We start from the raw sequence: 24,980 nt of genomic DNA, 5'->3' as shown, positions 1-24,980 counted from the left end.
GAATTATCATCTGAGAGAGCTGATGAAACGACAACGGTACATACAGAGCCTTACACGTGTTAGTGCCAATTGCACACTTATCATGGAGTACCCATCTATGTAGGCTGCAACATTAAGTATAATGTTCATGCCACAGGAGCGGGCACAGGTGAATGGCGCCTCAGTTGTTGTTAGGAATTTACCACAAAAAAACGTGCTAAAATAATGTGTCAGAATGTACACAGCCAAATGAAAATAATTCCCGACCATGATTGATGATGCTCTTGAGCATTTAACACACTGTTAAAACAGACGCGCGTGCCTGTATTTTCATCTCGAGGTCGCGCATGAAGAGGGCGTAGTTGGAGGAGGTGTTGGGGGGCAACATTTGTGCAAGGCGGGGGACGAGGGCAGGGAGAGGTTCTGCAAACGGAAGGGGATGAACAGGAAGAGCAAGGGCTGCGCACACAGAGGGGGAAACTGCTGGCAGTGTTGGTTTTTCTAAATGTATTTATTCACCCCGTCTCCTTTCCGATTGTGGTAATGATTTTTGTTATCTGTGTAAATGTCCCTTTAAGTTAGTTTATTGGCGCCACGGTCAGTTCTTCCTCTACAGTAAGCGTATTATCAAGCTAGCGACTCTTGACTGTCTCCAGCCTGCAACTTCCCGTCACTTGAGAAGAACGAAGACGGAAAGAGCGAGCAGCTGAAAAGGAAACAGGGTCTGTCAATAAGAATACAGCTAAACCTACACGGATATCAGACGGATAGACAAGTCTATATCATTGTCTTCTTTTAGTCGACTAGGCGGATCTGTGTTCTTCTCATTGGTTTGCCTACCAACCTTCGTTGTTTTCCTTGTTGAGCACCCAGCTGCGGCTTGCCACACTGTCGCCGAGGCTCGAGCCAACCACTGGTGGGGGGTTTAATGGGAGCCTTGTTTCGATAGAACTCCCCCCCCCCCCCGCCCCCTCGACGGACCCTTGCTCGAATCCAATTCGGGCGCTGTCTTCCCGGGGGGTGCCCGGTTTTTGCTTAGTCTGACTGGGGAAGGAGGGCGGTCCCCCAGCCTTGACTGTCGCTCTGGCCGACCCTAGTGGACCCTAATATGGCAGGAAATCTGAAGAAAGGCGGAGGACTGATCGGGATGATGAAGGACGCGTTTCAGCCCCATCACCACCTCCATTCCAATCACCAACCAGGGGCCGTGGACAAAAAGACGGTGGAGAAATGCTGGAAACTAATGGACAAGGTGGGTGACTAGCAGTCATATAACTATCCATCTAGCTACCCGGCTGATGATCTGTGGCCAGGAAGCTAGCATAGATAGCAAATTAGCTAGCTCGCTAACTAGACAGCTACAGTACTAGCTAGTTAGTTAGCTAGGGGTAGCTACACCGACCAGCTAGGCTACACCGACTGGTAGAGAAAGTGGTAAATTAGCTAGTTAATGATATGTATTGTATTAATCTACAGAAGATGTAGCTAGTTGAAGTTAGTTAGAACTACCTATATGGTTGTAGCTAGTTAGCTTGATGCTGGTGGTGGCTGGATTGCTAACTATGTTAGCCAGCTACCTTGGCAGCTAGCTAGCCAATTAACGTCAGCTAGCAACATTGACCAAGAAAATATCGCTTGCATGGTGGTGGTGACTCAATCATCATACCAGATTAGGGTCTTGAAAATAGTAGCTAGTTAAGTGAGCAAAGTTAGGCTTGGGCTTTGACCATAGCCACAGAGCTATATTTTACTGTTCAGAAGATCCATTCCATTGACAAAGGTGTGCAATAACGTTGTAACATGTTATTCATCATTTGGGATTTAGTTAGCTGGCTAAATGTACTTTTAATGATCAGTGATTGTATGATCAGATGTTAAACACAATAATTTTCAAACAATGTGGCAACAATCTAACTGCTCGACTCCCAACACTTACTCTAGCAGTGACTCATGAAGTCCAAAGTATTGTGCAGCAATGGAAATGGATACATGTGATTGGGGACACTGCCCTGTGTAGGGTGCCGTCTTTCGGATGGGACGTTAAATGGGTGTCCTGACTCTCTGAGGTCATTAAAGATCCCATGGCACTTATCGTAAGAGTAGGGGTGTTAACCCCGGTGTCCTGGCTAAATTCCCAATCTGGCCCTCAAACCATCATGGTCACCTAATAATCCCCAGTTTACAATTGGCTCATTCATCCCCCTCCTCTCCCCTGTAACTATTCCCCAGGTCGTTGCTGCAAATGAGAACGTGTTCTCAGTCAACTTACCTGGTAAAATAACGTTAAAAATAAATAAATAAATAAAATAAATCATAAAGAATTAGCTCCATTTACTTCACAAGAGGCGCAATTCACAACATCATTTCTTGGAAAATGTAGCTGGCTGACCCCTAGTTTCCTGTGCGATTCACACGGAATTATCACAGTGATTCAGAGGACAAGACAGCCTTTTTGTTTGTTTCTCTATGAGTAGTCTACACACATGTCACTATTTCCTCTTATCTGTAAGAACCCAAGCCCCTGAAGATTGTCATAATGGCATGTTGGCCAGTTTGCATTGCTTTCCACCAGACAAGCACCTCTGCATTGACTCCGTTAAATAAAGGTTAAAAAATGATTTATGGAGAAGAGGTCACTTCACACAAACAGAAAAACGGAAGTGACACTGCAATGTCAGTTCTCCTTTTCTGTTTCAGAAAGTGACCGTGGCTTCCCATTCAATGGCACACACAAAGTCTAGTCTGTCTGAGGCGTAGTTGAGGAAGAGGTGTGTGTGTGTGTGCCCACAAGACCTTTTGAAATAGAAGACTTTGTCCACGATGGAGGGTTGTTGAAAGAAAAACCACTGTGACAAAACCTGTGATATGTGATCTATGGCATGCTGATTTTAGCAGACTGCTACCCAGTATCGACTTTTCTGTCAAATAGTGTGAGTGCTTCAAGGCAGGATACGACTTTAAAAATTACACTTGCGGAGTCTTTGTTTGCTACTGCTGCAACTGGCGTCCTATCAAGTACTGTTCATAGCATTTGTACAGTATGGTTGTCCTTTCCCTCTTTCAAAACAGGTTCATAATCACTACACTGACCCTTCTGCATCAGGTTTAACCATTTCAATACACGTTTCTCTTCATACGGTTATGCCCCATGCACAAGTTAGCCTATCTGCCCATTCAAATATCACAAGGACAACCCGGACCACCGTGCATGTTTGTAATAGATCTGCCTAAGAACTTCAAAGTTAAGCAGTAAAAGTGTATGACTGGAATTGGCCTATAGGGTTATTACAGGCTTACTGCTTCTCCCGTGTTGATTGGGTCGCTAGTCAATGTTTTAGGGGTTTTATCATAACAGGAACCTGCAGTCATGGGTTACGTCCTGAATTGCGTCCTATTCCATATATATTGCACTACTTTTGACCGGGGCCCGTAGGGGGACGCACCCGTGATCTCGAGCACAGTGGTATGGAGAGAGAGGGGGGGGGGGGGGGTTGGTTCTGTCCCAGTCTCCGATCCTGAGGTTAGCGAGAGAGCGGAGGAGGGGAATGTGGAACAGCTGAGAGGCAATCTTTTGGTTCAGTCCAGGCCACCACGACTGGATATGTGTGTGTGGGCCATGTTTAGCCAACTCTAGGACTTCCCTTCCTTGGCTACAGGCTTATCTGCTCTCTGACAGGATTCATGCACTTGGGTTGGAAGCACATCAGGGTTTATTGTGACCCCCTCTGACTGACCTCAGTCAGTTGGCTCCACTGAACACATGTAGATGGCATGTAGTACTGTGCGCCTCCCGTAGTCTGTTCTGCTGTGATGACACCGTGTGGTATTTCACCCAATAGATATGGGAGTTTTATGAAAATGTGATTTTGTTTCTAATTCTTTGTAGGTCTTTGTAATCTGAGGGGAAATGTGTGTCTCTAATATGATCATACATTTGGCAGGAGGTTAGGAAGTGCAGCTCAGTTTCCACCTCATTTTGTGGGCAGTGTGCACACAGCCGGTCTTCTCTTGAGAGCCAGGTCTGCCTACGGCGGCCTTTCTCAATAGCAAGGCTATGCTCACTGAGTGTACATAGTCAAAGCTTTCGTTCGTTTTGAGTCAGTCACAGTGGTCAGGTATTCTGCCACTATGTACTCTCTGTTTAGGGCCAAATAGCGTTATAGTTTGCTCTGTTTTTTGTTAATTCTTTCCAATGTGTCAAGTAATTCTCTTTTTTGTTTTCTCATGATTTGGTTGGGTCTATTTGAGTTGCTGTCCTGGGGCTCTCTGGGGTCTGTTTGTGTTTGAACAGAGACCCAGGACCAACTTGCCTTGTGGACTCTTCTCCAGGTTAATCTTTCTCTAGGTGATGGCTTTGTTATGGAATCGCTTCTTTTTCGGTGTTTGTAGAATTTAGCGCCTCTTTTCTGGATTTTGATTAGCGGGTATCGGCCTAATTCTGCTCTGCATGCATTATTTAGTTTTAAATTGTACACCGAAGATATTTTTGCAGAGTCTCAATTTGGTGTTGGTGAGAGGACCCCAGACCGCACAACCATAGTTCTATAACTGAGTCAAGAATTTTTAGACATATCCTAAATGGTTTGTTGAATTTGATGTTCCTTTTGATGGCATACTGAGATTACTGTCAGGTCCCAGGAATCTGTCTCTCTCTCTGTTTCTGTCTGTCTCTCTCTCTCTCTGTTTCTGTCTGTCTCTCTCTCTCTCTGTTTCTGTCTGTCTCTCTCTCTCTCTGTTTCTGTCTGTCTCTCTCTCTCTCTGTTTCTGTCTGTCTCTCTCTCTCTCTGTTTCTGTCTTTCTCTCTCTCTCTCTGTTTCTGTCTTTCTCTCTCTCTCTCTGTTTCTGTCTTTCTCTCTGTTTCTGTCTTTCTCTCTCTCTCTCTGTTTCTGTCTTTCTCTCTCTCTCTCTGTTTCTGTCTTTCTCTCTCTCTCTCTGTTTCTGTCTTTCTCTCTCTCTCTCTGTTTCTGTCTTTCTCTCTCTCTCTCTGTTTCTGTCTTTCTCTCTCTCTCTCTGTTTCTGTCTTTCTCTCTCTCTCTCTGTTTCTGTCTTTCTCTCTCTCTCTCTGTTTCTGTCTTTCTCTCTCTCTCTGTGTTTCTGTCTTTCTCTCTCTCTCTGTGTTTCTGTCTTTCTCTCTCTCTCTGTGTTTCTGTTTGTCTCTCTTTCTCTCTCTCTCTCTCTCGCTCTCGCTCTCGCTCTCGCTCTCGCTCGCTCTCTCTCTCTCTCTGTTTCTGTCTGTCTCTCTCTCTCCCTCTCAATTTCAATTTGAGGGGCTTTATTGGCATGGGAAACATGTTTGCCAAAGCAAGTCTCTGTTTCTCTCTCTTTCTGTCTCTATCTTGCTCTGTATCTCTCACCCACCCTGCTCTCTCTCTCTCCTCTTCTCTCTGTGTGTTGTCTTTGAACCCCATGTTATTCCACTGATAAGATCAGCCCGGAGCTCACTAAGCAGATGCAACCAGCCCTGCTCTGTGACTAGGCCACTCAAGACATGGTGGGTTCATTTGAAGGTTGGCCAATTCAGCATCAACTTGTGAATTTGGGTGGTGTTTATGATGGCTGAGTTCAATAGACGTAATAGGTTTAGGTCCAGAATTGAGACGACAGTCACGTTCTCCATTTTATTACATGACAGTTTTGCTCCTGTATCTCTTTATAATGCACTAGGAGAGTGACCTGTCTGAGTGCAAGTTGAACATGAATGTAGCCAGTAAGTCTAAGGTAGACAACAGATAACACTCTGTTTTAGATGGGGCTTCTATACTGGATCCAAAGAAGAAGCTGACAAAGTTGGATGATTGATTGTTTTCGGGAAAATAGGCCCTCTTCCTTGTTTCACTCTGGTCAAGTTACTCATTCATCCCAGAATGCTGTGGCATGCATGTTTATGGTGTATATTGATTATGTGTTTTATGGTTGTGACTCAGCTAGGGCTGTGGGGGTCACGACATTTCGTCAGATGGTGATTGTCAAGGAAATGACGGTCGGTCTCACGGTAATTGACCGTTACTTAACGTAAACACATTTAGCATCTCCTGGCTTCCGAACACAGCCTACAAGTCATTTTAATTAGTCTAAAAAATCCATGTAATAAAGCCTACACTGTCACATAAATCCATCATTTATTTTAAACAGGCCTAAAGAACCGTGATATGAAGAAAATGTAGTCTATTTCAGAAGAACAGAATAGCATACTCTGTGTTGTCCTGATGTGGCGATGCCAAATGGCTGTGGGCTACACTAGTTCATTTAACAGACAAGATTTGCTTAAAAATCTGTGGCATTATTTTATAGTATGAAGAATACAATTGAACAAAGCTGAATAAAAATAAAAATGTTCTCAGCGATTTGAGGGAGTGCGCACGTGCAGCTGTTCTCTGTTGAGCGGTTAACAAAGAAATAATTATTCCTATATGCTAAATTTAGAGTTATTAATGTAACTTTAGTTGTTCTACAAACATTGGGCTATGTTTTGATGTTTAATACATTGTAAGGCTTCACGATGCGACTCTAATGATGATTTGAAAAAAAGTTGCTTGAAAGGCATGAGCTCTGCTTTGTTTTTTTATGCGCAGGCTGTACACATTACATCAGTCTCTCGTTCACAATTTGACAAACGCTTGATAATGCCTCGAATTTCACGGCGGCATCCCCTTTGTGGCCGTAATGCACGCAAAAAAAACTCCATGCCTTCTGCGGCCCGGAGTGCTGCGTCATCCAAAGCGTCTCTCACTCACACACCTCTCCGTCACGTGATCGGGGTCTTTCTCACAGGCTATAAGTGAAGGCCGACACATCGGGGACGCAACTGCGCTCGTGCTTATCGAATTCCGAGGTGCATATCGAAGATATTAGAAGAACTGTCCACATTTACTTCGCCAGTCAACAAGATGAGTAGGCCTAACGAACAGCAAAAGCACTAGCCTATGTCACTCTACTATCCCCCATAGTACAAAGGTCGACCTGTTCTGTGCGAGGAATTAAATATTCCAAACATAATCCGGGACAGTTGTGGGATACGATGGATCGCAAATTAATACAACCACTAGCATCAAATTTTGTTATGCATTGTGGCTGACGCAACAACGTTTAGCTTAAAATGTGATAAACTATTAGGCTATTTCCTTCACATTATAAGCTCAGCAATGCACACACGGCAGTAGGCTATAAGCGCGAATGTTCCATTAGCGGGAAAACACCATTATCAAAAGTGACCGTAATTATGCATGCAATGCTTTTATTATCATTTATAAAGGTGAATTTTTATGGTGAAAAAGGAGCTTCCCCAAACTTGAAACTCACTCGCTGCAGGTTAGGCTCTACACCCCGGATGAATGTTCTTCATTTTAAGTTATTTGTCCTCTTTAGTTGTGATGCAAACCTTAGTAAGACATATAGGCCTATGGGCTAGACTACATGAGGTGTGCGACCTATGATCCGAAAAAGTCAACAAAGGCATTGTTTCTTGCCTTAAGCTGGGCATCATTCACAGGTGATAGGCTAACATTGTCACCCATCAGACTATTCTTAATTTAATCGTAACTCTGACACCGCTTATTATATAGGTCCTGGATGGCAGGAAGCTTGGCCACAGTGATGTACTGGGCCGTACGCACTACCCTCTGTAGTGCCGAGCAGTTAGATGCCGAGCAGTTGCCATACAGGCGGTGATGCAACTGGGCAGGATGCTCTCGATGGTGCAGCTGTCGAACTTTTTGAGGATCTGGGGACCCATGCCAAATCTTTTGTCTCCTGAGGGGGGAAAAGGTGTTGTCGTTCCCTCTTCACGACTGTCTTGGTGTGTTTGGACCATGATAGTTCGTTGGTGACGTGGAGACCAAGGAACTTGAAACTCTTGACCCGCTCCATTACAGCCCTGTCGATGTTAATGGGTGCCTGTAGTCCAGGATCAGCTCCTTTGTCTTGCTCACATTGAGGGAGTGGTTGTCATCTATGCACTTAAATAGCGAATGGAGGACGCTTTTCACCGCGGTTTATTTTCATGCCAGCCAGGTAGGCTATACTCCTGTAGTAAATACAAGCAATGTGCTTAATATTAGGAAAGCTGAGAAGTAAATATAGTAGGTTTAGCCTATAGAAAGCTGATGGGATCCTCCTCTTTTTATTAGCAGCCATCACTCTTTCTCCTGCAGTTGCATAGCCTATAGAAATAGTGCGGTAATACGGTTACGGTCGCCGCAGCAGCCCTAGTCTCAGCTGCATGTCATGCTTTGCTATATTATTTCCCACCAGATGTGTTTGTAGCTTGAGGGGATTGACAATGAGGAAGTGCAAACCAACGCACAGCCAAGATGCCAGAGTCTGACAAATAATTGTAAAAACAAATATTGTCAGCCCCTTGCATCATCTCATGTACAATCCATGACATGATGATTCATACGAAAACAGAGCCCTTCCCTTTGTGTATTGGAGAGGGACAGACCTGTGTGTGTGTCGTCTATTACCAGACCAACAGGAAGCTTTAATCCTGAGATGACTATTTCATTCTCTTCACTGTGTTGAAGGCCTTAAAATAGACTCGCTTAGCAAACCCTGAGAGTCACTATCTCAGCACTGCTCTCTCACTTGCTCTCTCAGGCACTTTCACTCGCTCTGCCACTTCTCCTCCGAGAGGCTTTTCTCACTCTCTCACTTCCCTCTAGTCCTTACTGGACGTGACGCTCTGGCGACACTCTGGTGCACAAGTGATTACTTGTCAGAGAGAGCTCGAGTATTTTACGTTTAGGCGAAAAGTGGTATGAAAAAATATAATCCACGTCATCACACTATCATACCGATGTATTTGTCAAATGGTGTTCAGCGGTAGTTTCGTTTGAGTGATATCGATGGTCCCCTTTTCACTGAACGTTATGTTTTGCGTTGGAGTACTGCTTGTGCATGTAGGTTAAACACTCAAGCGTGCACAGAAGTTAGTTTGTTCAGTTAATGTTTGGGTACTTGTCAGGGTTGTGGTCAGTTCACTTCCCGAATTGAAAAGATCTTCATAGAATCCAATGTGCAACTTTTCAATTCAAGAAATAGCATTTTTATTAGCATTTTTATTTACTTCCTGAATTGTATTAAAGAGGAATGGATCCCAACCCTGGTATGTAATTAAGCATACTACTATGTCTCTTCCACCACGGTTGCTGGCTTCTCATTTGTTTCAGGAAGCTGATTCATCATCCCTATGTGTCCAATCCTCTCCCTCCATCCAGGTGGTGCGACTGTGCCAGAACCCCAAGCTGGCACTGAAGAACAGCCCACCTTACATCCTGGACCTGCTGCCAGACACCTACCAGCACCTCCGCACCATCCTGTCCCGCTACGAGGGCAAGATGGAGACGCTCGGCGACAACGAGTATTTCCGCGTCTTCATGGAGAACCTGACCAAGAAGACCAAGCAGACCATCAGCCTGTTCAAGGAGGGCAAGGAGCGCATGTATGAGGAGAACTCGCAGCCCAGGTGAGAGGATGACGTTTTTGGAGATTGAGGTGGAAATCGAACTCGTTGTTAGACGAAATGCAGGTACTTTTCCTAAAATACTTAGTGGTCTCACAATTGCCATTTCCTGATTTAAAAATAAATAAAATACATAATAATAATTGTTCCGAGACCTCAAGATAAGTGCCTTTGTTTTTGTACAACGAGTGTGAGTATTGGGCCGTCTCATCCTCCTCCTGAAATGATCCTGTGAGGTTGCACTCTAACTTGTGTTAGATGACGCTTAGTTCATTCACTACCAGAATATTAACCCTTTTCGTTAGCCCAGAGCTAAGCCGAGCTGTACGATGCTGGCCTTGGTTACACATCCACCATAAGTCCAGGAACTGTGATTTGAAGGAACATGTCGAAAAGCAACTATCTGAGCCAGTACGGTTTGGGACGGCACAATAGTGTGAAAAGGCTCTGAATTTGTTTCTCCTATGTCTGAAGTGAAGCGGGGGGTTTGTTTTGTGTGCTGAACCTCTCCCTGTCATAGCAGACAGGTGTAGGGTTAGATCTCATCGGCGGGTACGTTTCTGCACCTTCTTAAAGTGGAGCAATGTAGGCTTGTACTGAGTAACAGCCAAAGAGAAGAGTGCTGTGGTTTGTGCACGTGAACATTTGTGGTCAGGATGACGCTATTTGCCTGTGCTCTGTCTGTCTTTGTGTTCACATGCTTTGCCGTTAGTATCCCGCAGACTTGAGGCTTATAAAGGAGCTAAAGAAATTGCAAAAGTACAAAATGTAGACTTAACACCTTTTTTTAAATTATTTTTTTAAATAAAATCAACAACAAAAGAATCACTCCATACACAGTACAAACATATACATACGATCAACTTACAGACACACACAACCAATGACTACATCTTATCTGAACAGACCCGCATGTTCACACCCCCATCCCTAGTGCCCGCATTGTTGTTTGCCACTTGGCCTTAAATTGTATCAATTTAACGAACACGGTTTTAGATGAAACCGCTAATCAAAATGTAGTCTTAACATCTTTTTACATGACCAATATCATATTTTCCCTTTTATGATTTGTAGCTCGGGGGCCAAATTATTCAAGCATCTCAGAGAAGGGAATTGTATGCAGTGCCTTTTAGCAAAAGTTGAACAAGCGTGTTCATTTAGATGCCATTTTATAAATCCCGTCAGAAATGCAGGATTTGGCCTAAATCTGGTTGGGGAAATAGACTGTAGAAATGGTCTATTCTACTTTGCCAACGGCATCCTATATCATTCCTACTCTGATGCGCGATAACTACGGCCCCGGGTTATACAGTTAAAAGTGACAATGAAGCTTGAGTTGCACATTTCTAACTTATTGCTGGACACACTCCAAGCCTCTCCCAGCTCAACCGATTACACGCAGTGGGAGCATGAATACGATGCCTTGAGTTAGGTATCAAGTATCAATGGCAGGATGTGGCCAAATATTTTCTTCTCTAACTGACACAAGTTGGACCCCTGAGCTCATCTCCGATCTACTCAAAAAACACAACCCTTTCTTTCAACTTTTATGAAAAACTGTGGTTCATTTCCTTCTTTTTAATGCAACGAATCAGAGTAGCGATGACTCTCTGCCTGTAGTCTTGCATGGCTTCTGTTTTTTTTAGGACAATGAGTCTCCTTGTGCTGAAACTAAGGGAGAGGAGGAGGCTCAGCTCACATTCCTCTTCTGTCTTCCCCCTAATTGAATTAGCATTAAGTAATGGGCCTATTTGAACAGTCTTAACCACTCCTTTGTGAAATACATTTTCATCATCACTTTATTACAGAGCGAGTGGGTTCTAGAGCCGGAGCTGGTAGTAACCGATGACGACCCCCCCCCCCCCAAAGGGACCAGAGACAAAGAGCGCTATTGTGCCTAGAGGGCTTCAGTGAGTAAGCTCTAGCCCAGTAGCTCTAGCCCAGTGAGTAAGCTCTAGTCTAGCCCAGCCTTACACGCTGACTAAACCGGGCGCGCGCATGTTGATTTTTGTCCGCCCGCACCGGACGCGATCAGGACACAGAGGTTGAAATATCAAAACGAACTCTGAATCAACTAGATTCATTTGGGGACAGGTCGAAACACATGACAGTCATGGCCGTTTATCTAGCTAGCTAATTTGTCCTGGGATATAAACATTGGGGTTTTATTTTTTACCTGAAATGCGTAAGGTCCTCTACTTTGACAATTAATCCACAGATTAAAGGGTAAACTGTTGTTTCTAGTCTTCTCTCTTCCTTAAGGCTTCTTCTTTGGGCTTTTTATGGCAGTTGGCAATCAACTTTAAGGTACATTACCACTACCAACTGGACTGGAGTGTGGACCTCAGTTCGTCTTTCAATCACCCACGTGGGTATATGCTCCTAAAAACCAATGAGGAGATGGGAGAGGCGTGGCTTGCAGGGATGTAGACGGGACACACAGAAATGTAGGAGCACAATGAAAAGTGTTTGACGTATTAAAGCTAGTGCTCCTAAATTAACATTCCAGGTCGCACAACTAAGTATTTAGGCGCAGATACAAGTAAAATGGTCGCACTGTAGAGCCCTACGTACCACTCTCTTTCCTCCTGGATAGGATGGAGATGGTTAGAGCAGTTTGATACAGTGTTAGCTTCAGCCTCGACTTAAATAGTTTCCTGTGTCGACAAAATGTTAGCTATTCCCTTTCCTCTGGTGGTTGATAACGATGGAGCACCGTTTCAGTGGAACATGATGGATGCTAGCTATGAACGATATGACGATTACGCGGTCCTCCCACAGGGTTGTTTGCTCTCGGACCGTTGCAGTACAGAGAGCGATAGTGGGTGGGTGTGGTGCCGAGATGCCCTGCAGACTTCTCCACAATATTACCGCCGCGAAATTTGCTCTTCTACTTATGATGATTTTGGCGTCCGGCCCTCCATATTTAGATTTGAGCAGTACAAATATTTTTCGCCCGCCTTGCACGCAGTCACACTGACACACAGCCCCCATAGTTCTGAGTCGTGTGATATTTGCATTCGGCGTTCTGACTATTGCTGGTTGATTACCACAACCACGGTAGACTGAAAGCCTTTTGCTCATTTGAGTTGTGCTTTTTGTGCAGCGGTGGCCTGCCATGGGAGTCTAGCTGCAACGCTGCTGTGTGTGAGGGGGTGAAGGGTTGGCTGCGCCCTGTGAGCTGCTAGAAGGGAACTAATGATTAACAGTGACACTGTGCGCGCCACACAGTTTCTTCCCGGTAGACTGCGCGCTTCCTTTTCCTGTTTCTCACAGGCCACCTAGTGCCATTTCTACCCCGCTCAGAGAGAGGGGGAGGGTGCGCAACGGGGAGAAGGAGCACAGCAAACGCTAGCCTGTTCATAACCGCAAAGTCCAGACTGAGTATGGAGTTGATCAATGGGTGCAGAAATAGGCCCTTCCAACCTCCCCTATATCCGGATATTGTTCAGACCTCCCTGAGCTTCGCCGTTTGATCTGGCTTCCTTGGCTAAGGCCCTGACCAGCGCTCCATCCTGACTGCTGGTAGTTAATATATCCTGGGGGGAGAGGAGGACTGGTTCCCAAATGGAACCCTATTCCCAATATAGTGCACTACTTTTAACCAGGGCCTATGTAGGGAATGGGGTGGCATTTGGGCAACAGGAGAATCGTCCCGAGGCGGAAGGGGTTCTACTCCAAACCCCGTTTTCATATCCACGGGGCAGGACACCAGAACAGGAGTGCGGCTTTCCTTTTCAGCGTGGCTGCTCTCTCCTCCTCCTCCTCCTCTCACTCCACCACATGCCCATGATCCTGGCCTTGTTGGATCGATGTTTTCAGATCAACATTAAAAGGAAGGACTCCCATCTACATTCTCGCAGCCCCTTTGCAGCCTCCCGCTGCCCGTTGCAGCCTCCGCTGGCTACAGCCGAGGGTTATTGCAGACGGTGGCACCCCAGGGATGTTGGGAGAAGGATCTGCGCGGTTGGCCGTGGGCCTCCTACTTCGTCTTCCTCGCTACTGCAGACACTCACGGTCTCTGTGCCCTCCTTTCTCTCCGCAGACAGAGGAAGCCTCCCATATCTTCTTGCACCTGGCAGTCTCAAGCTAGTCTGCACGTCCCTGATAGTGCCTCAAAACCCCCTTTTTGTTGTGTCCATCTCTTCTAATGCCACCTGACGTAGAGACATATTCAGTCTCTTCTCTAAATAAGCAGACACAAACTATTGCAAATGGTTCCTTTTGGTAGCTTTGCGAATGTTGACAAAGCAGTTGTCGTATGTAGCTGCTATGAAAATGGGCTTCTCCGCCTCCTATCTGTGCTTCCGGAACTTTGTGGTATCACGCCATGTTCATGTCCCTGGCAGCAATAGTGCCACGGCATCCCTCTATTTGCATAGGGCATGTGCCAGTTGCTAAATTTGTCCCTCAAAGCCCTGACCCAAGATAATGTACGACTTCCCATTTTCTATAGACTTTCCATTTTTCTATACCAGCCTACTGGTAAAACAATAGTTCCTCATTCAGGAGCAGGCTATTGGCTTTGACTATCTCTCCCATCTTATCTGCTGGCAAAGGTCTGTGCCAACGGATCAATTCCAGCAATAGGGAAATGCACTGCCGGATAACAATATAATTCCAAAGGATGTGTACATTTTTAGGGCGCATGCAGAGAATGTGTGAGAGCCTACGTTTTGCATACTGTAGCATCACTCGGAGTCTGCTTATTTGTATTTAACCTTTTAACTAGGCAAATCAGTTAATAACAAATTCTTATTTACAATGACGGCCTAGGAACAGGGCAGAACGACAGATTTTTACCTTGTCAGCTCATGGATTTGATCTTGCAGCCTTTCGGTTACTAGTCCAACACTCTAACCACTAGGTTACCTGCCGCCCCAGTGTTTTAGGCTGCTGAATTTGACATTCTTTGCCACTTCATGTACCAGCAGTTACTAATATATAACTCCAATACTGTTCTGTCTGAGAATTTTGGGCTGTTTCTTGATGAGGTCTGTCAGATCAGACAGACAATTTGTGGTTGGTTGTGATGTGAGAAATGGAAAACATTTCTTAATGTTTAAACAGCATTTAAATGATTATTTATTTTTTAACGTTTGTACGTAAGAACAATAAGAAAAAATCCTAGTATTCCATGTGAATTTACAATCCAGCTGCCAGCAATGGTTTTGGTCTCGGTCCCTTTCAGATGGTTAAGCATTGCACCTGTAGTCTGCTACCCTTACTGTACCTCAATTCCACCCCGCGAAGTTCGCATATCCTTTATATTTAACTTCTCAACGTATTGCCATACAGGTAGGGCTGACCCAATTTAGTCGACTGGTTTATTGTTTGGCCGATAGGCTGACGGTCGGGTGAGTTTTTAATTATTTTTAAAAAATCTTTTAGTCGAGCAGTCTAAAATATATTAATGTTGCAATGCGCCCGAAATGGCACTCTCTTCCCTATTTAGTGCACTACTTTTGAGCAGAGCCCTATTGGGCCTGGTCAAAAGAAGTGCGCCATGCAGTGAACAGGGTGCCATTTTGGACACTTTTTATTTTATTTTATTGCACATTAGGACATTAGGGACCATGCCAGTTATCTGAGTCTGACTCTGAGTCTGACTTAATTTGGCTTTGTGAAATGCCCTCGACTGACGGGCCTTTTACCCCATCATGCCACATGCAGGCCAAACTGTTAGCGCTGCTGTGAATGGAAATGCACTTAACGCTTCCTGAGCTCCGGTTCAGCTCGAGTTCCACTGGCCTGCACATCACCCCGAGCCCGATCTCACACACACGCGCGCACCCACACACGCACGTATGCACACACTGAGGCAACACTGCATCGTTTATTTATGGCATACTGCTGCCAGTTTCAAAATAATATAGACCGTATAGTTCTCCTACTGGGTTATGAGGAACATTAGGCTTTAAACAGTTCCTTATTTGACCTTAGGACACAGCAAATAGGCGATGTAAGGCTATTTAGACAGGAAATGGTAAGAATACCGCATCGGTTGCTTCCTAACACTGTTAGCACGGAATAGCACTTTTCGGGTGGAACTTTTTCAGGGGTTAAGCGGCGACTCGTGTCTTTCAGTCTTTATCAGGGTGGATGATATTAGAGGAATTAAACGGTTAATAATTATTATTTTTAAAGCGAGCCTCTGTTTTGCGTTGGTGCATCCGGATGTGTCAGTCAAAGTATGTGTCTCTGTGTGTGCGTGCATGCACTCAAGCACACTTGTTTGTGTGTGTAAGTCTGCTGTCACTGCTGTTTCCTGACAGAGATCCGGTGAGCAGCCAGTTCCGGAGAGTTAAATGTATAATGTGATGACTGTGATGAAAGGGGAACCCAGTGTGGTTGCAGTGTTTTTCTATGTAGAAGTGTCTATGACTATTGTGGTGTGATTGTGTTGCTGCTGCACGGTGGGTGCTGAGGATCCTAGTTCACAGACAGACACCGACAGCCCGACTGCTACATTGTATTGCATTGAGAGTAGGCCTACCACCAGGCTTACAACATGTCAATCCCCCTCTCCCCGATGTAGGCCTAATCATGTAGGCCTAATGTGTAGTGCCACCAGCCACTGTGATTTAGTCCCCCAGACCGTCCGTTCGCCAGTAATTGGCTTCAAGTGGACCGCCCCTTTAACTTTCTCGCCTTCTATCGTGGAAAACAGGAAATGGGGAGGGAGCAGCCAGCTGCTGGTCAAAGGTCAGGCCCTTATAGGAGGAGGGGGTCACCACGAGCGCCGTATCCAGGGATAGCTTGGCCCATTGCCACGGTAACAGAGGAGATCTATGCTCTGTTGTCGAGGCAGCGGTGGATTGAGGGGGCATATGTATCTGCGGGTTAACTACTGTAGCTCATGCAGAATAAGAAAATGTATCTGCCCCAAATAGCACTCTATTCCCTATATAGTGCACTACTTTTGGTCAGAGCCCCATTGGAGCTGGTCAAAAGTTGTGCACTATATAGGGAATAGGTGCCATTTGGGACGTAGAAAAATAAATGCCACGCCGGGGTTAGCAAAACAACCAGCCGCCCACGCACTGAGGTTGCATTTACTCAAACACTCTCTCTCTTTCTCTCCTCTCTCGCTTTCTCTCCTCTCTCGCTTTCTCTCCTCTCTCTCTTTCTCTCCTCTCTCTCTTTCTCTCCTCTCTCTCTTTCTCTCCTCTCTCTCTCCTCTCCTTTTCTGTCTCTCCTCTCCTTTTTCTCTTTCTCTCCTTTATCTCTTTCTCTCCTCTCTGGCTAACGATGTCCTTGGGTTTTTCAGACAAAGGAATGGCCATAAATAATGAATGAGGTTGTGTGTTTTTTTTAATTTTTTTTTTAGTTGTTGGCGTAGTCTTTTGGACTTTCTAACTAACTTTCCTTCGGCACTATTGTTGTTTCTGTGAACACTGGTTTTGAGTTAAAGCTGATGACGCATACAGAGGAAGAGGAGTAGGGGACTAGTCTATATGCGCTTGTGGGGATCTGAGAGGATACGATAAGCCTAAACAATGTGTTAATAGCGCCACCTTGCCCTCTGATAGGAATAGGGAAGCAGTGTGTCGTCTTCACTGTCCACTAGGCTAGTCTCTGTATCAAACAACATACATGAGATGCGTTTTAAAGTTTAGGGCTCCCTGCCTTGTAGCATTGGAGCCATGCCCAGCCGCGCACAGAAATACAGAGCAAGCGTTGTAGCTCCGAGTTCTACCCTAGTCAGAGATATGAGGACACACATACAACAGACCCGCTGCCAGGCGCACTGTAAACTCATAAGCTACAACATCACTCTCGGGAATGGCAGTTTAACTCGTTGTCTCGTAGAATGTGACCCTTAATGGTGACTAGACACACACACTAGTCTCTCTCACACACAAGGCATACCCTATGCCAGTGACGGGACACAGTTATGCTTCACCGAGGGCACGTTGCCACCTACAGAGCAATGCACTCACACTAGCCTTGTCAAGAACCAGGCTTCCTTAAAACTGGAAGCCAGGGGAAGTTCACGGCGGAAAAATGGTAAAATGAGGTGGACACCCGGTGTAAGTTAGTGACGCAACACATCACACCAATCAAATGTCTTGCTTGGGCGGAACTCTAATTGTGCAAACTAGCATACGGAGCAACTCCACAAAATGTGTCCTTCCTGGTCTGAAAACGGCGCTGAACATAACACGGAGCACCAACAGCATGTGGAGGGAGGGGTCTTGAGATGTAGCAACCAATCGTAATCTTGCTGCTGGGAGCCAGCAGACCATTCAGATCATTTTTGCAAGACCTCTAAGGGAGGCGTGACAGTGGCATGATTTTAGCGGTATGGCGTCAAGACTACCCTCACACAAACTGTGTATGTGTGTGGTGAATCCATACGCTTTCTGTTTGCCATCACTGCCCACTTGGTTAGCTAGGGTCAGTAATGGCCACCTCACCAACAGGACTCCCCCTTCTCGAAATGTGAGCACTCATAATTTGGCATACTTTTCCAGCGGAAAATAAATTTGTGATTTAAATTAAGCCTGTTGGTTGAATTTGAAACTTAAACTGGAAAGTGTGAAGGAGGGATTAGAGAATTGAATTGGAAGACGGGCTTAGTTTTGCAAGGGCCGTGTCAAGGTGACGAGGGGAAGCGGCGCAGGACTGATTTTCTAGCGGGGCAGATGGGCTTCTACTGCTGCAGAATGCCTCGCCTCACTCAAAGGCTTAGCTGGAAAGCCATTCACAAAAAAAAGAGGCTACATTTTCTTTTTCTTCTCGTTTTGGCAGTTGAGTGTCAAAAAATACCCCCACAGGCGCGCACACACACACACCCACACAATTTGGCAGGGTGTCTGTATCCTCACTCTGTCTTTTTCGAGCTCATCATAAGGCTGTGTCCTCTCCTCTATCCCCTTACACTCCCTTCCCCACCCTTCCTCTGTGCTGGCATTGGAGAGAGGGGGAGACGGTGCCGCCACACTCGCGCTCTCTTGTGCATGTCAATGCTCCCAGCCCCCCCCCCCCAAGAGCCTCGCACAATCCCTCACTGTGCTATCACGTGCTTTCTTTGCCACTTCGTGCCGCCACTGCGTTCGCCCGCCTGCCTCTCGCCTCGTTGCTCATCTGCCCAGGGGCCTCTGGAATCGGAAAAGTGTGCCAGGCATGTCGTGGCCCCCAACCCCTCCCTTCTACCCGTCAAACCCCAACCTGCACACCCAGGGCCCAGGCTAGCGTGTGTAATGTGATGGAGGTCTAGTCCCTCCTGGCTCTCTCTCTCAGCTTCCACCATTGAGCTCAGCCCCTGGCCTTACAAAGCCATGTTAACATGGCATATTAGCTATCGGTGGCTAAATTTAGCTGAAATGTGTAGTGGCTGTTTTAAGGAATCACACCATGGATTAGTTTGTCTTGGCCCATAAGACTACTTTCAGGGTGAGGAACCATCCAACGTCAAGTTGTATAATACTCTCTCTCTCTCTCTGTTCCTCTTCTGTAGACGGAACCTGACCAAGTTGTCGCTGATCTTCAGTCACATGCTGGCCGAGCTCAAAGCCATCTTCCCCAACGGCCTGTTCCAGGGGGATAACTTCCGAATCACCAAGGCTGACGCCGCCGAGTTCTGGAGAAGATCGTTTGGGGACAAGTGAGTCCACCTCTGCTCTCTGCAAAAAGTTGACATTTACAGCACGCTAGCCAGTCATAGTGAAAGCATTTAACATTTAAGTGGTAAGATTGGATATATTTATGCACCACATGATGAAAACTAGAAGAAAGAAATTGCTTGATGTTTCAAGCTACGTGAGGTAGCCTAGGTAAACAAGATAGAAAGTAGTTAATTAAGTCTCTTTTTGTTTAGGAGGGGGGGGAAAAAATAAACTATTTTTATTGGTCACATTTTTGTCAGTCACCATAAACTCCCAGAACCAGGAAAAGCAACTGGCCAAATTTAAGCCCACAAGATTTCATATGGCCTGACCAAAAATGTCTCCATAGAAATGACAAAATCGTCCCGTGGCTTAATGTCGCAGCTGACCCCTGCTCTAAAACACTATTGTTGCGCTGTGGCGAATAACACGTTTGGAACGTCCATATTCAGGGTAGAATCAGAAGTGGGATCGGACACCTTAAGTGCAATAACAGGTTTAACACAATGCATCAACGTTGCTTGTTCAACTCAATGGGTATAGTACAGTAAACCATATTGTCCCGATGATGTGTTTTAAGGACGATAGTGCCTTGGAAGGTGTTCCGGCAGGCCCTGCACGAGTTCCACTCCATCAGCTCGGGCCTGGAAGCCATGGCCCTCAAGTCCACCATCGACCTCGCCTGCAACGACTACATCTCCGTCTTCGAGTTTGACATCTTCACCAGGCTCTTCCAGGTTGGGCCTATACTCACACGCACGTGCAAACACACACGTACATGCGCATGGACACACAAAAACACCAGCACAAGTGCATGGATATACACACACACACACACACACACACACACACTCGCATGCCTAGATGCGCGCACAAACACTCAAATTCAGGGTCTCAAACACTCAAACACACACACTCACACACAACCCCCCTTGTACTACATTCCACTGCGCCAATGTACACAATTTCTCTTGAGAGATGAGTTGAGAAACGAGTCAGACAATGTGTTTGTGTTGTGTATATCAAATTGTATTGGTCACATACACACGGTTGGCAGATGTTAATGCGAGTGTAGCGAAATGCTTGTGCTTCTAGTTCCGACAGTGCAGTAATCTTGTTAGCTATTACTGTAGCTCCCATGGAGTAGAGTCCTCCATAGTTCCACCACACACCGTAGCCGCACTTTCTAACTCACATGAGTTTGGCAAAGCAATACTTATTGTGGCCATGTGTGTTTCTCTGCTGTGAGGTATCGGGTGGCAGTTGCCTGCATCCCTGCCTGCTGAGAGACAGGGCCAGTGTTTTGAGTTGAGTGGCTGCGTTGCGTGTCTCCAGGCTGAATAGAGGCCTCTTGCTGGCCCTTGTTGGCATAATGCAGTCCAACTCTTAAAGAATCCACTTTACAGCAGTGGATCGCAACTGGTTTTGCTTCAGGACCCAAATTGAACCAGGTTGTCTTAGCCGCGATCCAAAATTCGCATCACAAATTTTATTTTAGCCAAAATGCAGTCTGGAAAACTGTTTAATTCTATATTGACAGTAAATGTGCTAATTATATGGCAAGGGAACAACAGTCCCACCTTTTTTATTGTCAATAACCCATATTCTGGTTTGAGACTCCAAAATCAACCAAATCTGCAAAATAAATAACTCTATATTGAAAATATTAAATATTATGATTGAAGAAAAGTAGTTCAGAGGTTAAATTATAAAAAAAAAAATAGGTTCATTATTTCTACACATTTTATACCTGGTTTTAGTCATATAAATTCAGACTGCTGTATAGAATTAAAAAGTAAAACCACTCACGACCCAATCAAAACCTTGGACCTACCAGTTAAGAATCGCTGCTTTACAGGGAGTCGGGACTGGATGAAATTGTTAAGTGCCTAGGAGAGGAGTGGCTCTTTTTGGGCTAATTCTATCAAGTTTTTAAGTGGCCACCGTACAGAGAACAGAGAGAGCTGCTAGTCAGCTGTGAGGAACAAACTGTACTAAAACGTACCCGTCCTGTCACAAAGGACCTTGGGATCTGACTCGTCCTTAGGAAATATGACTGCGTTATTGACATTTTTTGCAATTTTGATCCACTAGTGACACATCGCTAATCTAGTTGCATTGTATCAAGTTCTAGTTCCCGGACACAGATTAAGCCTAGTCTTGGACTAATGTACCTTCACTGGAGATTCATCTGTGTCCAGAAACTCCCCTGCTGCTCTTCTTCACACACGTCATGTTTAGTGCTGCTGTGCCTGTGTGCAGTGGCCTAAATGCTAAAAGACCAACAACCAATGTCCCCCGTAAGTAATTGTCTCAATTGGACAAGTGCAAGTAGTTGCCCCTTGTTTCAATCCATTTTCTTCCGTTTGGTCCCTAACGAATATGACCCACGCCACTTACATGCCAATTTCAATACCTAAACGCGAAGGTTAATATAAATGTTCCCCTTTTTTTTAGTCATCTGTTTCTTTTGTCGTTTCTAAGGGTCGACTAGTATTTGTTCCCTGAGGGGGAAGTGTTCTAAAGTCTTATTTTTTTAAAAACATTTTATTTTGTGTTTTCTTTAGGCCCTAGCTAGCTCCCTGGCTTGTGTGACAGTGAGTGGATTGGATACAGTGCAACCTAGGTGGCTGGCTGTCTGCGTGTCGTGCTGAACAGCTGAATGCATGTTCTTTATTTGGGTTTTGGACGCGCCCTGGAAATAGCCGCGGCGTGTTTGCCGAGAGCGCTCGTGTTCTTTTGAAGCCCCCTTGCACATCAAGGTCATGCTTCTCATCAGCATGTGAATGAACCTGTATGATAGTGGATAAACTGCAGTAGGGCAGAATTAGATGGAAGCATTATTTCCAGTTGGTAACACAAGACGTAGGGTGGTCTGGTTAAAAGTAGTGCACTATATGGAATAGGGTGACATTTTTGTGACGTATCCATTTGCTCGTTGCTAGCTTCCTTTGCCTGTAGTAGTAAATGTATAATTATGACTGCTGTCTGCCCGGTATGTCTTACTAATGACTATGGTTCCTGTGCTATCTGACGGTTAGGTGTAGTGCGTTAGTAGATTTGCTAGCGGCTCTCATCGATGATGCTGCATGCATGACACTCGGCAGGCAAAGAGAAACGCGTTTTACAATAAGTGGGAGGTAGCTTTCTTTCTGTTCGTATTGTGGCCTGAAGTAAAAGCTGACTGATGTAGCCTAGCCGACTCCAGGACCGCGTCCCCGGGTTGTGTACATTGGGCGTAGGCTAAGAAAAAAGTGTCTTAAATTAAGTGCTTTCTCGTTTTACAGCTAAAAATGACATCTGAGAATGCGTCTTTTAGAAGAGGAAGTGACAGGATGAAGTGACAGGATGGCATCTTCGCGGTCTGTTGGGTCACCATACATGCATGGCCCATCGGTTAACTGTATTGTACAAGGCTAGGTCTTTGGTCACTTTCTTTCCACTTCATTTTGTCACTAAAACCATCAGCGCGAGTTCACTTCACGCTTTCTTTGACCGTTTTCGACGTGTCAAGAGACCTCACAAACTCCCTGGTGTGGATCCCCCTTCGTACCGCTACGTATGCTAGTCTAATTACTAAGTCAATTTGAAATGAGTTTGTCATAGTGCGTTAGCTTTCATTTGCTAGCAGTAGAACTTGCACGAACACTGGTCTTAACTCTCTTTCCTCTTTTCTGTTGTCACCAAGCATACATTTTGTTGTCACCAAGCATACAGGCAGTCGTATTGCAGAGCAGGGTGATTTGACTCTTAGTACAGTACCTTCGTAGCTTCTCACTATGGTTACCACATTACCATTCCCCGGGGGCAGATCTGATATGAAGATAGGGTTGCATCTCTGGAGAAAGTAAAGGGAGCTCTAAGAGTCCGTCATGATTTTGTTGCATTACTCGCCACGGTGTACCGCTGTGTTGTACCACTCTGAGACGACGTGACTCACCCTCTGCTCTGTGCTGCGTGGGCGTATGCAGCCTTGGTCGTCTCTGCTGAGGAACTGGAACAGCCTGGCGGTGACTCACCCGGGCTACATGGCCTTCCTCACCTACGATGAGGTCAAGGCCCGGCTGCAGAAGTTCATCCACAAGCCTGGCAGGTCAGTGGGAGAGTCTACATGCACACACACCTCAGCCAGATACACTTTCTCCTCTATTGTCAAAGCACAAACACAATGAGAGAGGATGATGATGTTTTGTTATCAACTGGGTGGTTCTCAAGCCCTGAATGCAGGTTTCGCTGACATCTGTGGTGTATCAGACTGTATACCATGGGTATGACAAAACCATTTATTTTGTACTTCTCTAATTATGTTGGTGACCAGTTTATAGTAGCAGTAAAGGCGCCTCGGGGGGGGTTATATGGCCAATATACCACGGCTTAGGGCTCTGTGTTGCGTCGTGCATAAGAACAGCCCTTAGCTGTGGTATATTGGCCATTTACCACATCCCCTCGTGCCTTATTGCTTAATTATACACTTTCATTCAAGTTACTATCTCATTATAACCATGACTTTACACTTTCACCTTTATTTTTCTCCCTACAACATATGTGACGGTCACTGACTTGAGTCTTGCCCGTGCTGTCACGTACTCTCACACTCCAAAAACTGCTACTTCGACTACTGTTAAAGCGCCCTGCTTTCTTAGTCTGCCTGTCATGAGCTTACACACACACACAGTAACAAACTCGACCTAACACACTCTGGCGAGCACCGCCAGCTTGGCTGTCGAACGCACACTTGCACAATGACACCAGAAGGCGCCAGTCCACCCTCACCCCTAGTCTCACGTGCCCCCCCTGTGGCACATGGAACAGCATGGTACCTAGCATCAATAGGTCTATTGTAGAGACTGGGCGGATGTCAGTACTCGCTCCAACAGAGGGCAAGTGTGTGACACAATGCAGCAAGTATTGAGCCTTCGTTCACCTCTTGTTCCAAGATGACAAAATTGGTGACTCTTTAAACTGATTTGAATGAATAAGCGTTAAGTATTTGTGGATAGTGTATTCATACTAATAACGCTTGAGGATTCTGTGACGTGTAAACGTTTCCAAGCGTTGTGAGCATGTACTGCATTGTAAGCCGTGCCTGTGTGTACGCTTATAAATTCGGTTGCTTATAGGGTGCACACTCACGCTTACACTAAGCAATACAATTTTGAAGCATGTACAGTATATTGTTTACTGAAGTTTGTAATGGCTGCAATTTCTTTATAAAAGGCTTGTTAATTAAAATGTATCCTTTAGTATTGAACTCAGGACAGAGAAGCTCACCAGGAGTTTGCTTAGGCTGGGGATGAGCTGGGATTGGGCTTTTTGTTTAGGGTGTTTTCCCTATTGTCATTGGTCTTTGGTATGTGTGTTCCACAGCTACATCTTCAGGCTGAGCTGCACGCGGCTGGGCCAGTGGGCCATCGGCTACGTCACTGCAGATGGGAACATCCTGCAGACCATCCCCCACAACAAGCCCCTCTTCCAGGCCCTCATCGACGGCTTCCGGGAAGGATTGTGAGTTCGCCGACCTCTCTCTCCCTTTCTCCGCGTGTCTGCCTTTCTCTCTCTGTCTCTCTAACTGTATCTGTCTCTCGCCTGTCCGTCTCTCTCTCTCGTCTCGCTCTATTTCTCGCTCTCTCCAGTCTCAACTCGAGCTGATCTTTCTATAAACAATGTGGATCATTTTACATCTCAAAGTTCTTGTGCCACTGAACTCAAACCAACATGTCTCATGTTGCATCGGCCACGACTCCATGTCCCCTTCTGTTTTCATGAGCAGCAGGAGAGTTTGATTTGCAATGTGCAGTCAGTGGTTTTTGTGGATAGTGGCTATAATGTCTCCTACAGCAGTGGTTCCACACTCTGGTCCTCGAGTACCCCCAACACCTTTCTGTTGTAGCCCCGGACAAGCACACCTGATTCTACTTGTCAACTAATAA

At 45.6% G+C, this 24,980-nt stretch overlaps 1 protein-coding gene across 2 annotated transcripts in view; it reads left to right on the top strand.

The window, feature by feature from the left end:
• The first annotated feature begins 372 nt into the window (after positions 1-372).
• The window catches only part of LOC129832429 (E3 ubiquitin-protein ligase CBL-like), a 39,049-nt gene continuing 14,441 nt past the window's right edge, over positions 373-24,980 (top strand). The window contains exons 1-6 of one of the 2 annotated variants that reach the window (XM_055896483.1): positions 373-1,231; positions 9,195-9,442; positions 18,903-19,049; positions 19,631-19,787; positions 23,022-23,143; positions 24,418-24,555. In XM_055896483.1, coding sequence (XP_055752458.1) covers positions 1,088-1,231; positions 9,195-9,442; positions 18,903-19,049; positions 19,631-19,787; positions 23,022-23,143; positions 24,418-24,555 — 956 coding nt within the window. In that variant the 5' untranslated portion in view covers positions 373-1,087. The remainder of the gene's footprint in view (positions 1,232-9,194; positions 9,443-18,902; positions 19,050-19,630; positions 19,788-23,021; positions 23,144-24,417; positions 24,556-24,980) is intronic. The other variant, XM_055896484.1, reaches the window with a different exon arrangement.

The sequence above is a fragment of the Salvelinus fontinalis genome, chromosome 33 (assembly GCF_029448725.1).
Source record: "Salvelinus fontinalis isolate EN_2023a chromosome 33, ASM2944872v1, whole genome shotgun sequence".
NCBI classification, from domain to species: domain Eukaryota; kingdom Metazoa; phylum Chordata; class Actinopteri; order Salmoniformes; family Salmonidae; genus Salvelinus; species Salvelinus fontinalis.
Note: the sequence above shows the minus strand (reverse complement) of the source record. Positions and strands in the feature narration are given on the sequence as shown.